The sequence below is a fragment of the Lepisosteus oculatus genome, chromosome 28 (assembly GCF_040954835.1).
Source record: "Lepisosteus oculatus isolate fLepOcu1 chromosome 28, fLepOcu1.hap2, whole genome shotgun sequence".
NCBI classification, from domain to species: Eukaryota; Metazoa; Chordata; class Actinopteri; order Semionotiformes; family Lepisosteidae; genus Lepisosteus; species Lepisosteus oculatus.
The window spans coordinates 10,387,083-10,399,737 of record NC_090723.1 but is presented as its reverse complement, the minus strand read 5'-3'; the positions used below and the strand labels follow the sequence as shown (position 1 = coordinate 10,399,737).

Sequence of the window (12,655 nt, the reverse complement as noted above, 5' to 3'; positions counted from 1 at the left end):
CTGTCGCCATGGCAACGCCCCCCCCCACCGGAGCGCAGGGAGGCAGCAAAGCCGGACCATCGGGGACACGTCCTGGGAGCTCACAACAGCTCAGACCTCCAGGCTCCTCCCTCCCTCGCCCCTGACCTCCCTGCGCTCCTTCATCCTCTCTCGCCTTTCCCACCTCCCCCGGCATCCTCTCTCATCCTGACCTTCAGCTCCTGCAGGCAGAGGGGTTCCCATGGTAACGGGCTGAGTCTCCGTCTCCGAGGTTCCGTGTGACAGTGGGGGGGTCCGGCGCACATTGGGAACTGCAGCAGTTGCTGTAAGCAAGTACTAGAAAGGAAACAGAACAAGCAAGACCGTTGTGTTTTTGACAGCAGTGCAGCCAGAGCTCCTGTGTCAAGAGTTTCCTGACAAACACGGGACCTGGAGGCCGGAGTCAGGAAGGCATGCTGGCAACCGGGTTCGATTCCATCCTGGGGTCCTTCTGTGGGGAGCCTGCACGGTCTTCCTCAGTCTGTGCAGGTTTTCACTGGGTGCTTTGATACTACGAGTCATACTCATCAGTGACATGCTGAGTGGATTAATTGAATGTGTGTGTCCTGTGATGGGCTGGCGTGCAGGCTGTAAAGAGGCACATGGAATGATTAAGCGATGGTAAAAAAGGTATTACTGTGAGGAGTGAGAATCGTCCTCCGTAGTCTAGTCTTTCTCACCTGTATTTTTATTTCAAAGACAATACAATTGCGAACGACGACCACATCGGATGCCAATTCATTTCAATACGGAAAAGAATAAACAAATGCATTAATTAATTTGGCATTTCCGTGTTTATTATTCCATGTATTCGTCTTCTTACAACTATAAATGCGGGGGAGATCGGAGTCCTCGGGACAGAGAGGAAAACCAAAAATCTGTATTTTCGGCAAATAGAGAGGACAGAAATAACGAGAAGTGGGAATTCAATGGGCACAGTAAGGTTAAAACACTATTTCAGGTCGCACATTAGTACGTTCACGTCAGTTAAACTGTAACTCGGCAGCACTTGCACATATCAAACGGTACACTTGTTCTTGATGCGCTACATTTCCGGGTGTGTTGTACTTTCCGGGTGTGAAGTACAAAACGTCTTGGCGGGCTCCAACCACAGGAGGAAAGCGGTGGCGTCACATCAGACTATTTTATTGTTAATAAAAGCAAGGAATTGCGAAGGGTCCAAGCTCACGACAGCAGTTCAAGAGGCCCTCGAATCAAATCGGCTGCGTCGCCTTCAGAAACCCACACGGAGCGCCTCGCCTGCAGCTCGCCCGTCCGGCTCCGCTCTTCAAACTCAAACACGGTTTCACGGGCACGGAGAGGGCCCGGTCCGGCCAGGCTCCACCTCCAGGTCATCGTCACCCCCTTCTCCGCCGGCCTCACACCGAGGGAAGACTAAGATATCTTACAAAAACTGAAAGAAAATAAATAACCCGAGCGCCCCGCTGCTACAGTTGAGTCTTCGGATTAAGATTCAGAGGGTATCTGTTGAGTCTGATTCGATGAACACCGCAGTGCCCCGGCTCAGGGGCAAGTAGCTGCTCTCTCCCGGACAGAAACGCGTTTGCGGCGCCATTGGTGCAGGATGGCTGCAGCTGCTCAAGCGCCCCGGTGCAGCTCCCCTCCCCCCGCCACAACCCGCCTTCCCCTGGCCCGGGGCGGGAGACAGCGTGTAATCAACTGCGTCATCTTCCGCACAGAACCAATCACGTTCCACTTAGTAAAGCATCCCACCCCCTCCTCTCACATCATTGGGCAGCATAGCTGTCAATCAGAATTTGAGCGACAGACCCATGGGGGAGGTGATTGGATATAAAGACTGTCGGTAAAAGGAAACGCCCGCTCCATTGGACGGCGTTCCATCAATCCATTCTTCGAGGTCCGCCTAAAAAACTCTAAAACTCGGTATTCTATTGGTCTAGTTTGATGTCAATCGACGAAACACACGGTCCTGGCCCAACCATTGGCTGGACTGTACTTCATTCACGGAGATGCCCGCCAGCTATTGGCTAAGCGCGCCGTCCGTCAGACTCCCGCCTGCTTCTGGATTGGCCCCCGCGCGCGGGCGGTGTCGCGCGCTGGCTCCCTCTCGGAGGCTCGCGGAGAGCGAATGTCGTCATGAGCGGTGGGTAGGAATTAAAACGTTGGTGTTTATATTACATTGTACTTCGTAAAACAATTGATTTGTAACAAAAACGGATACAAATTAATCCCGGGTGCATTAAAATGGGTAGAAAGAAGAGGAAGAACCTATGTGCTGGTTAAAGCGAACTGCGTTTTATTCGCTCAAGTTTCCACGGAATGAGTGTTTTTCTCGGGAAGCGCCCGCGGGCGGCCGTGCGGGTGGCGGCCGGAGCCCCAGGCCAGGGCCGCCTCTCCCTCTCCCGGCCGCGGAGCCGGCGGGCTGCGCTCTTTGTTGTGCTTGTGGGTGTTGTACCGGGCTCCATCGCCGGCCGTGCGGCTCCGCCGAGTGTCCTGCGCTCGATGGCGGCGCTGTTGCAGCCCTGGCGCGACGCTTTTAAAGGGCCCGGCGCCTCCTCGGGGGCTGACCTCGGCCGACGCATCCAGAAACACGGTTTCGGCTCCCGATCACTTTGACGGCACCCCAGTGGGTTCTCTGGCGTGCGTGGCGTGTCTGTGTTGTGCTTTCGGCTGGTACTTGTGCTCGGGTGCAAGGGGGCGGTGGGCACAGCTCCTGCCCCGGGGGCTCCGTCAGTCCCACGGCCGGCCGGGTCGGTTCAGCGCAGCGCTGGGACGCGGACACCCAGCTTGTTAAATTAGCAGCTCCGTCCCGCCTCTGAAGCAGGTACGACATGGTCTTTGGCAAAATGAGGGCTGCAGCCTGCAGAGTGAGAATTGAGTTCTGCCAGCAGTTTCAAGGGTGCCTAGCGTGCTACTGCCTTACTAACCCCAGTGAGTTTTTTTGCGAGGTGTCTGAAATAAACCATGGATAGGGTGAGGATGCCTTCACACTTGGAGCTCATCTTGGGCGGCCTCTGTCAGGCACCACATGGACGTTTGATGCAGGGACAGTGAGACTATCCCCTCTCTTGCATGTCCCCCTAGGCACTGTACACAAATTAGGAGTAGGAGAGAAATGCCCTTCTGGGCCTCTCTGAGCACTGGTCAACAGAACTTGCTCAGGCTGAGATGCACAGGGTGAGGTGCTAGAAATTAATTAATTTTTAACAAAGTGAGTAAATCTGTGGGACAGCTTTTAAGAGACCCTACAGAGTGTTCTGATCGAATCCTATAAATGAGTTCTTACTGTTTCTCCTTTCTTGTCTCAATCTGGTGAAGTTTATTTTGCTTGATCAGAAATGTCCCGTGCCTGGAGCTGGGGCTCCTGTGCTGCAGCTGCAGTACATCTGGCTCGGCTCTGCACTCTTACCACAACACAGGAAGCTGCAGAAATCTCTTGAAGATGTTATTTCATTTCCTCTCTGCCCGACCGAGCAGTAAGATGACAGAAATGACTAAGACAAGTGAAAGAAACAAAGGGATAGAACAGAGAACTAGTTTGCCCTGTTTCCTATGCTACAAGCCTGTTGTTTATCACTGTGCACACACACAATGTTTGTACATTTTAAAAAGTAAGCAGATAGGTTATATTTGGAATAACAAGGTAGCAAGATCAAGTGGTAGGTTCTCCTAAGAATGTCAGGTGCTCGGTGTTTGTTATTTGAGTTTAATTAAAAATTCAGAACTGAGTTGATTAGGAATCTGTATAAATAGCCATTTGGAAACACATGATTTTAGTCTACTGAAGATCAGTGAAAGATATGACCCTACCCTGCCTGAGTAATTGAGATCATCTGTTTGCTACTGTTTTGACTGAAGGCATTCTGTGTGTGAGAGATTGTAAGCTGTATTTGCTTTAGTAATCCATAGACTAGTGTACATAAACCAGGAACTGGCTGTGTGATGGACAGGCCATGTACTGGAAGGCATAAGATCACCCCACTGTTAAGCATCATTACATCCGTCTGATCCTTCTGTTTAACTGACTGCAGTGGCCAGCCACTTCCAGGAAATAAGTATGTACTGTCCTTTAGCTAAATGACCGTAACCCTCTATCTTCATGTACGAAGGCTGTTGATAGGCAAAATGGTGACCGTCTTTAATGGTGCTGAAGTGTTTTCTTCAACTGTGTGCGGAGACGTTGTGGTGAGCTTACTGATATATTTTTCAAGGCAGCTCGGGGGATGTGTAAGTGTGATGCAGGAAGAAATCGTCCGTAGCAAAATAATACTTTTCAATTGCTGCACAATGAGGAAGACTGAAAGCAGGCATGTAAGCAGGACATGGGGGTTAACACCCTTACTCTTATGAGCAGTGCCATGGGATCTTTAATAACCAAATAGTTAAGACTTCAATTTTACATTTTCTCCAAAGGATAGCCACCCTACACACTAGTCTTCCCAGTTATCATACGAGGCCATGGGTTTGGAAATTCTAGCCCAGAGGGAAGTGCGTCACCTTCAGACCTGCCACTAGCACTTTCAGCAGCTGCCTGGTTTTTCTTGGAGGCCTCCCAGCCCATTGCTAACCAGATCGAGCCTTGCTTAGCTTCTGAGATCAGGCCAGATCAGGCTACAAGTGTTGCTGTAGAACAACTGAGAGACCCAAGTCGCCTTCAGCAGAAGACCACAGTGACCAGCCAGCAGGAAGAGTGGCAGGACCTTCCACAACAGGTGTCCCGAAGCTGAGCAGGTCTGTGTTTCAGTGCGGCCAGGATCGTGTTAATACTGAAGCAAGTGGTACTCAGCACTAACTGTATTGTTTTCATCCTGACAGCATGTCCCATTTCACACTGAAATATATCATGAGTTTGCTATCTGGATTTTTGTTCACGTTTTCCTGGAATGTGCAGTATCTATTTTTAAAGTACAGTCTGCACAGCTGGGTCCTGAGGTGCTGGAAGGCGGTTACAGATGTTTGAGACTATGGAAGCTAAAGGCTTCATCGGGTTACAGACAGGGACTGGGGTTACAGTTAAGTGCACAAGTAAGAGGTGGAATGGCTGATTTACTGATGCTGTTTGTTACAAAATCTGTTGTGAGCAGGAGTTACACTGGAAGCTGAGTAAGTTTGTGTCGTGTGTTCCCAGACCAAAAGGACAGTATGGCCGCCACAGCAGCTGTTAGTCCCAGTGAGTACCTGCAGCCCTCTACCACCTCAGCACAGGTAAGCACAGACATTTTCCTAATGAATGATGTTTTGATATATATCTGAATATCCAAAAATACCACAAAGAAATCCATTCATCGCTATGTATTAATGAACATATTTGGAATATTTAGACATCTCACATTTCTAAATATTGTTTAAAATATTTTCAAATAATATTTAGACATTTCACCACATACACGTAAAAAGCAGTGAAAATATCTCATTCTGTTTGGTAGGTATTAAGAGTTTAATCTGTTTCTCTGTGAATTAGAAGTCTTGAGAAATGCAAGCTGTATTGAAAAAACAACGTTTCTTTTTGTATATAATTTTACCATCCATATAAAACATTTCTGTAAAAAATATCATCATAATCTGAGCTATGGCTGTGTACTTTCTTCTAGTTTTTTTTTGTTTATCTATGAATGAAAAATATATATATACTGTTATTAGGTTCTAGTTATTAATCAAATGTGAGACATAATTTAACCAGCACAGATCTTTATGATATAATTATATTGGAATCGGTGCTTCTGCATTGTTCTACCTGTCACTTGTAAACCACTGTATACACTGCCCTGGATAAGACTGTCTGCTTTGCAGTGAATCTGTTAGCACTTACAATACCATTAATGAGATTCAAACTTACAGGCTGTTTGTAGAGTATTGTATAGCCCTGAATAAATATGTAGTGACAATACCTCTATAGAGTAGATGCTTCTAATAAAAATGATTTTTATTTATCATGGTAGAATAAAAGCTAAGGGGGTTGCAAAAGAAAAATGCCCTCAGCATGATCAGAGGAATTAATCAGAGTGTTCCTCGTCGACAGCTGTGATTTATACCCACTGATGAGACAAGTGTCCTGGGATGATGAACTGCTTTTTTCTGTACAGTGTTGTGTATAAACTTCAGTGAATTACTTCTAAAGCATTATAGATATATGTGGATAAATGTCCCTTCTGCAGTGTCTTCTGTGTACTTTCATAGTTAAAGAAGCTGAAGTTGTATTTGCATTACGTTCTTCAGCACAGTCAGTTCACATCCTCTTATCTGTTTAAGGAGGAGAAAGTAAAAGTGTTTGGCTGCTACACCAGCGTTCTTTGCCTGATCTTTGACATTTATTCCTCAGCCGGACTCCCAGCCCTCTCCCTTGGCCCTCCTGGCAGCCACCTGCAGCAAGATCGGCCCGCCTGCCGCCCAGGCCCCGGTGAGCACCGCCCCTGCCCAGCCTGCCACACGCAGGCTGCAGCCCATCAAGCCTGCGCCCATCGCTCCTGCGCCTCCCAAGAACATTGGCTTCCTTTCGGCCAAGGGCAACATCATCCAGCTGCCAGCTGGGCTGGGCTCCTCGAATCCGGGCACTCCACTGCTGCTCACCATCCAGAACCCGGCCGTGGTCAACAAGGTGGGCCGGCCCAGTGCTAACATCCAGTACCAGGTGGTGCCGCAGCTTTCTGGGAGTGCTGGGCAGACCATCCAGGTGGCTGGAATGCCTCAGAGCGGGCACAGCCAGATCCAGATCATCCCAGGAACCAACCAGGCCATCATCACCACGCAGCCTGCCCCTGCCACTCCCGCTGCACCGCAGAAGGCGGTGGCCATCAAGCCCTCTCAGAAGAGGCAGAACAGCACTGCCAACATCGTCCGCCTGCCGGGCGGGCTGACGCTACCGCTCAACGTGACAGCGGCAGAGGCCGCGACGCAGATCGTGGCCGAACCTGAGCCCGTGTGTCCCGCGAAATTGATACGCAGATCCCGGAAGAAGCTGGCAGCTGCAGCAGCACCCCAACACCAGCCCCCCCCACCCTCCGTTGCTGTAGCTGAACAGGTGGAAACCCTGCTTATAGAGACCACTGCAGACAACATCATCCAGGTAGGCCTGTTTACAGTACTGGGTATGTTATCATTACAGTGATGCACCAGTGCTGTAATATTCTATATATATGAGTAATATTCTCATTAATTTGATTTGTCTGATAGATTCTTCAGAGTTGACCTGTAAGAGTTTCAGTGAGAAATTGACTGACCATGTGCGATTTTGCCTCTCGAAGCCCCCCTCTCTGAGTGCCTGTGTGTAACCCTGGCTCTGTGCTGTGTCCCAGGCAGGCAATAACCTGCTGATCGTGCAGAGTCCGGGCTCAGGCCAGCCGGCTGTGGTGCAGCAGGTCCAGCTGGTGCAGCCGAAGACTGAGCAGCCACAGGTGGTCCAGATCCCACCGCAGGCGCTGAAGGTGGTGCAGGCTGCCTCTGCCACGCTCCCCCCTGTCCCACAGAGACAACCCACCCCGAGTGTGCAGGTCACCCCAGCTGAACCCACACAGGTGTGCTCACACTGCCTTTACTGCACAATAGTAAAAGTCAGTATTGTGTTAGAGCCATATTGTCCAGAAATCTTTGAATTGCACAATTTCCATCTAAAATCTTACAGTCTTTAATGGAATACAGAACTTTATATGTGAAATATCCCTTTGTTTCCATTTGATTATAGTATGGACGAAGGCAGGTTTGTTGTTTGCTGGAGTTGCGATGGTGACCACTGAATTGAGAGTGACCCTTAGCTCAGATAACTAAAATGCATTTCTGAGTCTTTACATCGCAGAGTAATGTAAAACGCTCCCTTCCCAGGTGCTAATCAAGACCGCGTCAGGGGAGTGGCAGGCAGTCCAGTTACAGGAGACCGCACTCACCCCAGCAGCAGCCTCCTCGAGTTCTGGGGGGTGTGTGTCAGCCAGCCTGCCCTCAGCGGGTGGCAAGAAGGGGGCGACTGCAGGACGTAAGGAGAGGACACTACCCAAAATAGCCCCAGCAGGGGGGCTGATCACCCTCAACACAGCCCAGCTCTCCTCTGCAACTCAGGCAGTGCAAACCATCAATATCAACGGGGTGCAGGTGCAGGGCGTTCCTGTCACCATCACCAACGCAGGCGGTAAGGGCTAAGCTGCTCCACTGTCTGTCTATCTGAGAAACACGGACTTGAACCACGCGCGCCTTGTGAGGCTCCGATTGCTGAGTGTTTGTATGGATGTTTCCATCCCTGCTCTGTGTGATTCAGGCGGTGTGTGCGTCTCTCCCCTCAGGCCAGCAGCACCTGACTGTGCAGACGGTCCCGGGAAGCGGGCTGGCGATCAGTGGGGTGAGCCCGGCGCAGAGCCACCAACTCCAGGTGGAGCACACCCTGGCGCTGGAGATCCAGGGGCAGCCGGGCGAGAAGAAGCGCCGCATGGCCTGCACCTGTCCCAACTGCAAGGACGCTGAGAAGAGGCAAGTGGCCATTGCTAGCAACGATGAGAACAACCCTCGTTTCCATGTCACAGAGCTCCCAGGAACTGTCCTGAGGATTAGCACTTGAATTTCCTCTGTTGTAATGCATAGCTTTCGCATTTCCCAGTATTTCTTACCTTAATGCTTTCTGGTGCCAGCCCTCTGTGGTCATGTTTGTCTGTGTGACCCTGGCTGACTGTCTCCTCAGGCCAGGGGACATCGGGAAGAAGAAACACATCTGTCACATCCCCGGGTGCGAGAAAACCTTCCGGAAGACCTCGCTACTGCGGGCACACGTTCGCTTGCACACGGGAGAACGGCCCTTCGTGTGTAACTGGATGTTCTGCGGGAAGCGCTTCACACGCAGTGACGAACTTCAGCGGCACGCCAGGACACACACAGGTCTGCATCCAGGGCTCAGTGCAAACCACTGTAGACATACTGTACCGCTGTCACAGCACTGGGTAATAGAGCTCTGTAGTAACAACACCTAGCCAGTAACACACTGAAGTGGTAATCGTCCACAACACACCAGGAACACTAGCAATCATTTCCATGTCTTCACAACATGGAAAAGACAGTGTACGGTGATACAAGTGTCAATATCACAGAAAACACTGTGCAGTGTGTTTGCAGCATAAGCAAATCCACATTGAAGAAAGGCTGTTCAGCTTTTCATGCTGTCTCACTTGGTGACTCCTCATTAGACACTTCAGTTGCCACATGAACTTATCGTCATGTGCAGTGTGTTTGTTGCAATGACTGAGGGTCCAGCTCTTCTCAGAAAATGCTAGCAGGCCGAGGCCACGTCACTGTTTTCACCTGTCCCTCTTGGGGCAGAAAGGTCATTAATCATCAAATGGAGGAACTGGTGCAGTTTTTGCTTGAAGTTTATTATACAACACTTTATCATTCGCTTTAGAATAAAACATGGCTGGGTTTGACGGGTTATTGCTTGGATGGTAATCAGGGTCCAGTGGGATCTACATTAATGCTGGACTGATTTGTTAGGACTCAAGAGGGGTTCAATTAATGGGTAGTAAGAAGGAAACAACGTCAGGAAAGTCAGGGCTGGGCAGGTTACCTAGTCTTCTGGTCTTTTAATTTAGGAGACTGCCGGCAAAAGCAGGATGTAATAACAGACCTTGGGCTGGCAGTGTTCAGGTGTCTGCACTAAAGGGCAGGGCTTGTGGGTTCAGATCCCCAGGCAGGTCACAGCTGCTTTAGCCTTGAGCAAAGTGCAATACTCAGATGACTTAAACAAACCCACCCAAAGAAATAAAGATCCTTTTTTAATACTGATGACCCCGACTGGTTCACTGTGCTTGGATGAGACTGCAGTGTGCTGTTGTTATTCTTCCTGTTCCTGTGCTTTATTGAGTTGTTGTAATTCTTAACACCCACCTGATGAATATGATAAGTCTGTTCTGTGAAAAGCAGAGATGTCTGAAATAGTGCTTTCAGTATTGAAATATTTTTTTGTTGTCTTTTTCTGCAGGAGACAAGCGTTTTGAATGTGCACAATGTCAGAAGCGCTTCATGCGGAGTGACCATCTCACTAAGCATTACAAAACACACATAAACACCAAGAACTTGTGAAAGTAATTTTACACGTGTGTATATTTATATATCTACGCATTGATATATACACACATTTAAAAAACTGATACTGAACTGGGGGACGTGGCAGGAAGAGGACGAGTTAGTTTGCCTTGTGGACCTTGTCCTGGGAGGGCACCATGACCCCACACCCACTCATCCCGGCGCCACAAGAGACCCTAGCACACTTTCTTTCCCTGGGTCTGGAGATCTTACGTTTGACTTTTTTATTAAATCATTTGGATGTATGAACATGAGTGTGGACAGACTGTGCACTCTGGGACTGTTTCAGTAGCCTTTGTGTCTGTAGCGCCTGAACCCGCAGGGAAACGGGGGTTCAGCTCAGAGATGGGGCGTTCTTAAAGAATGCTTTTTAAATCAGTTCAAAACTGATATGTTACACTTATGAGATCAAACCCTTTTTTTTCATCAAAGAAGAGGAAAAGTTGTTTTTAATGTCCTTTCTGAAGAGGAAGACTTGACACCCCAAATGTAGAACGGGCCAAAGGCTGAAGGATGCTGTTTTTAATCTGTCTTTTGTAATATATATATAGGGCGTTAGACTGGAATGATGATGAGCATTCGGGCTGTTCTGACTGGGTTTTGAAGGATGAGAAAGCTGTACAGTTTAATTGAAGTGTAATGTTGTAAAGCTCATTCCTTCTTTTTTGAGAAACTGAAAAACAGAACCTTAGAGAAACTTTGTTCAATATATAAAGTTGCCTTAGATGAATTGCACCCAGTATTAAAAGAGATTGTCTGTTGTGAGGAACTGCTTTTATAGGTTTATTTTTTCTCTAACATGGTAAGAAAGCTTTCTCTGCAGAGTGGATGTGAAGCCACAGACTTTCTATTTAACTACTTTCCTCCAGACTGAATACAAGAAGGGAGTTTCCAGGCAGTTGAAAGGAAATATGGGACACTTGTATTTGTAAACATTTTTTCAATAAGATGATTGTCCCTCAGGCCTTCAGAAATAAGCATCTGACATCAATTACAATCTTTTGGTGCCAGTTTTCCAGTTCAGTGGGTATTATTCTAGGTTTTATTAAATGTTTGTCCTTGAACTATAGTTGTCTCAAGGAAGGGGGTGTCACTGGCCTCTTAATAAATATTATTCAGACTTAACTCACACCTGTCCTTCTTAAAATACATTAATTTATTATATCTGGGTTTAACTAGTCCTCAAAACAGTGAACACGTCTGCTCTTTCTTGTGCAATGCTCAGTCAGAAGGATTTTACTATAAAAGAAAAGGCTTCAGATTTCAATGCAGTCTTTGTTTTCATCTTGGTTGTGGTTAAAAAAATAAAACTTGAATCATTTAACGCCTCTATGGGTTCCCACAGTCCCCTTCGCAGTGAGATGTCTGAGTTGAGTTGTTTCAATGGTGATTTCAATAAATATACAACTCATGCAGCTGTAAAAAGGAAAGGCAGCAGATGTTCGTCAGCTGCTGTTAAATGGCTCTAAGATCTGGTGTTGAGAATCGCTGGAATTAAACACTGGGACCAGATTTAGTTATGTGCAAGCAATAAAAGTGGATTTAAAATAAAACTTGCCCAGAACTATTAAAAGTAGTGCAAATCAACTTGAGCAGAAACATAAGCACTGATGGGTGTTGCTTTTTAAAAATATTCAGTATTTTTAAACCTTTTTAAAAAGTTCTGACTTGTAGTGGGAAAAGCTCTCTGAAAGCCTGTTCCTCTGACTATAACTGCTCTTTTATTTACTTTAAATAAAAATGTACTTTTATTTGCACTGTAAAGACGCCTGTATAGACCCAGCAGGGTTCTGTGTGTCCAGTTGTTTGTGAAGAGGGTCAATAAAATCAGGGTAGGGTTCAAGTGTCTTCACCATTCAGGAAGTAATATACATGCCTCCATTTTCATGGCTGTAACAGAAAATACACTTTATGAAAGAGCTCTAGTTTAATTCTGGAACATGCTTAAACTGATATGTCTATTCTAAATCAACAACTGATCTCTATCCCCATCATCGGGCTGTTGCATAAATACACAAGGATGGTACTGTAAGGGAAATTGTTTACCTTTATTTTTTTCCTTGGAAATCTACATTGTGTTTTGAATTATTTCGCTGTATATAAAATGCAACTAACTAAACCCTGAACTATATAGTCACTGAACTAATTTTCACTCCTGCAATTTATACAACAGGTTGTTAATTCATTTTTCATTGTTCTTTCCTACCAGCCAATTGAGAATAGTGTTGCTACCCTAATAAAACAGCTGCCCGTTTGCCACTGTTTCCAGTGTGGTTTTGGACCAACCATTGACAATGCAGCTGAGTGATTTCAGTGTTTTGAAAAAAAACTAAAAGCATTATAACTTTCATTGTTAGTGGGCAGTGGGAAGCTCTTTCAGGGGTAACAGTAGTGCTCCTAGGGTTTATAATGTAGTTCCTGGGTCATGCCTGGTGGGAACCGCGCACTCACTCAGCATAGACTGGAGCCTACATCATAAGCTGGAGGGTCCTGCTGTCCCAGTTACTGTAAAAATTCTTACATTGTAAAAATCCACTGTAAACAAGAAAACATTCAGCTGTAGTGGAATGGTAAAAGTATAGCATCAAAAAATAAACTTGTT

At 47.1% G+C, this 12,655-nt stretch overlaps 1 protein-coding gene across 4 annotated transcripts; it reads left to right on the top strand.

Annotated features, from left to right (window-relative positions):
- Positions 1-2,057: 2,057 nt before the first annotated feature.
- sp2 (sp2 transcription factor) lies at positions 2,058-12,308 on the top strand. 4 transcript variants are annotated; one of them, XM_015362312.2, is made up of 9 exons: positions 2,071-2,143; positions 4,414-4,731; positions 5,129-5,205; positions 6,320-7,063; positions 7,293-7,511; positions 7,816-8,116; positions 8,268-8,451; positions 8,660-8,853; positions 9,950-12,308. In XM_015362312.2, the coding sequence occupies exons 3-9, from the start codon at positions 5,143-5,145 to the stop codon at positions 10,048-10,050; spliced, it is 1,806 nt and encodes a 601-aa protein (XP_015217798.2). In that variant the 5' UTR covers positions 2,071-2,143; positions 4,414-4,731; positions 5,129-5,142; the 3' UTR covers positions 10,051-12,308. The 4 variants fall into 4 exon arrangements, with proteins under 4 accessions (XP_015217796.2, XP_015217798.2, XP_015217799.2 ...); XM_015362313.2 differs by lacking the exon at positions 2,071-2,143 and adding an exon at positions 2,150-2,824; XM_015362310.2 differs by lacking the exon at positions 4,414-4,731 and having other exon boundaries at positions 2,058-2,143.
- The last annotated feature ends 347 nt before the right edge of the window (positions 12,309-12,655 follow it).

What these genes read in the sequence shown, in the direction of transcription:
- sp2 (XM_015362310.2), top strand. An exon ending in CTGCAGACAACATCATCCAG is followed by an intron (nt 7,064 to 7,292) that starts GTAGGCCTGTTT and finishes GCTGTGTCCCAG; the next exon opens with GCAGGCAATAACCTGCTGAT. An exon ending in CACCATCACCAACGCAGGCG is followed by an intron (nt 8,117 to 8,267) that starts GTAAGGGCTAAG and finishes CTCTCCCCTCAG; the next exon opens with GCCAGCAGCACCTGACTGTG.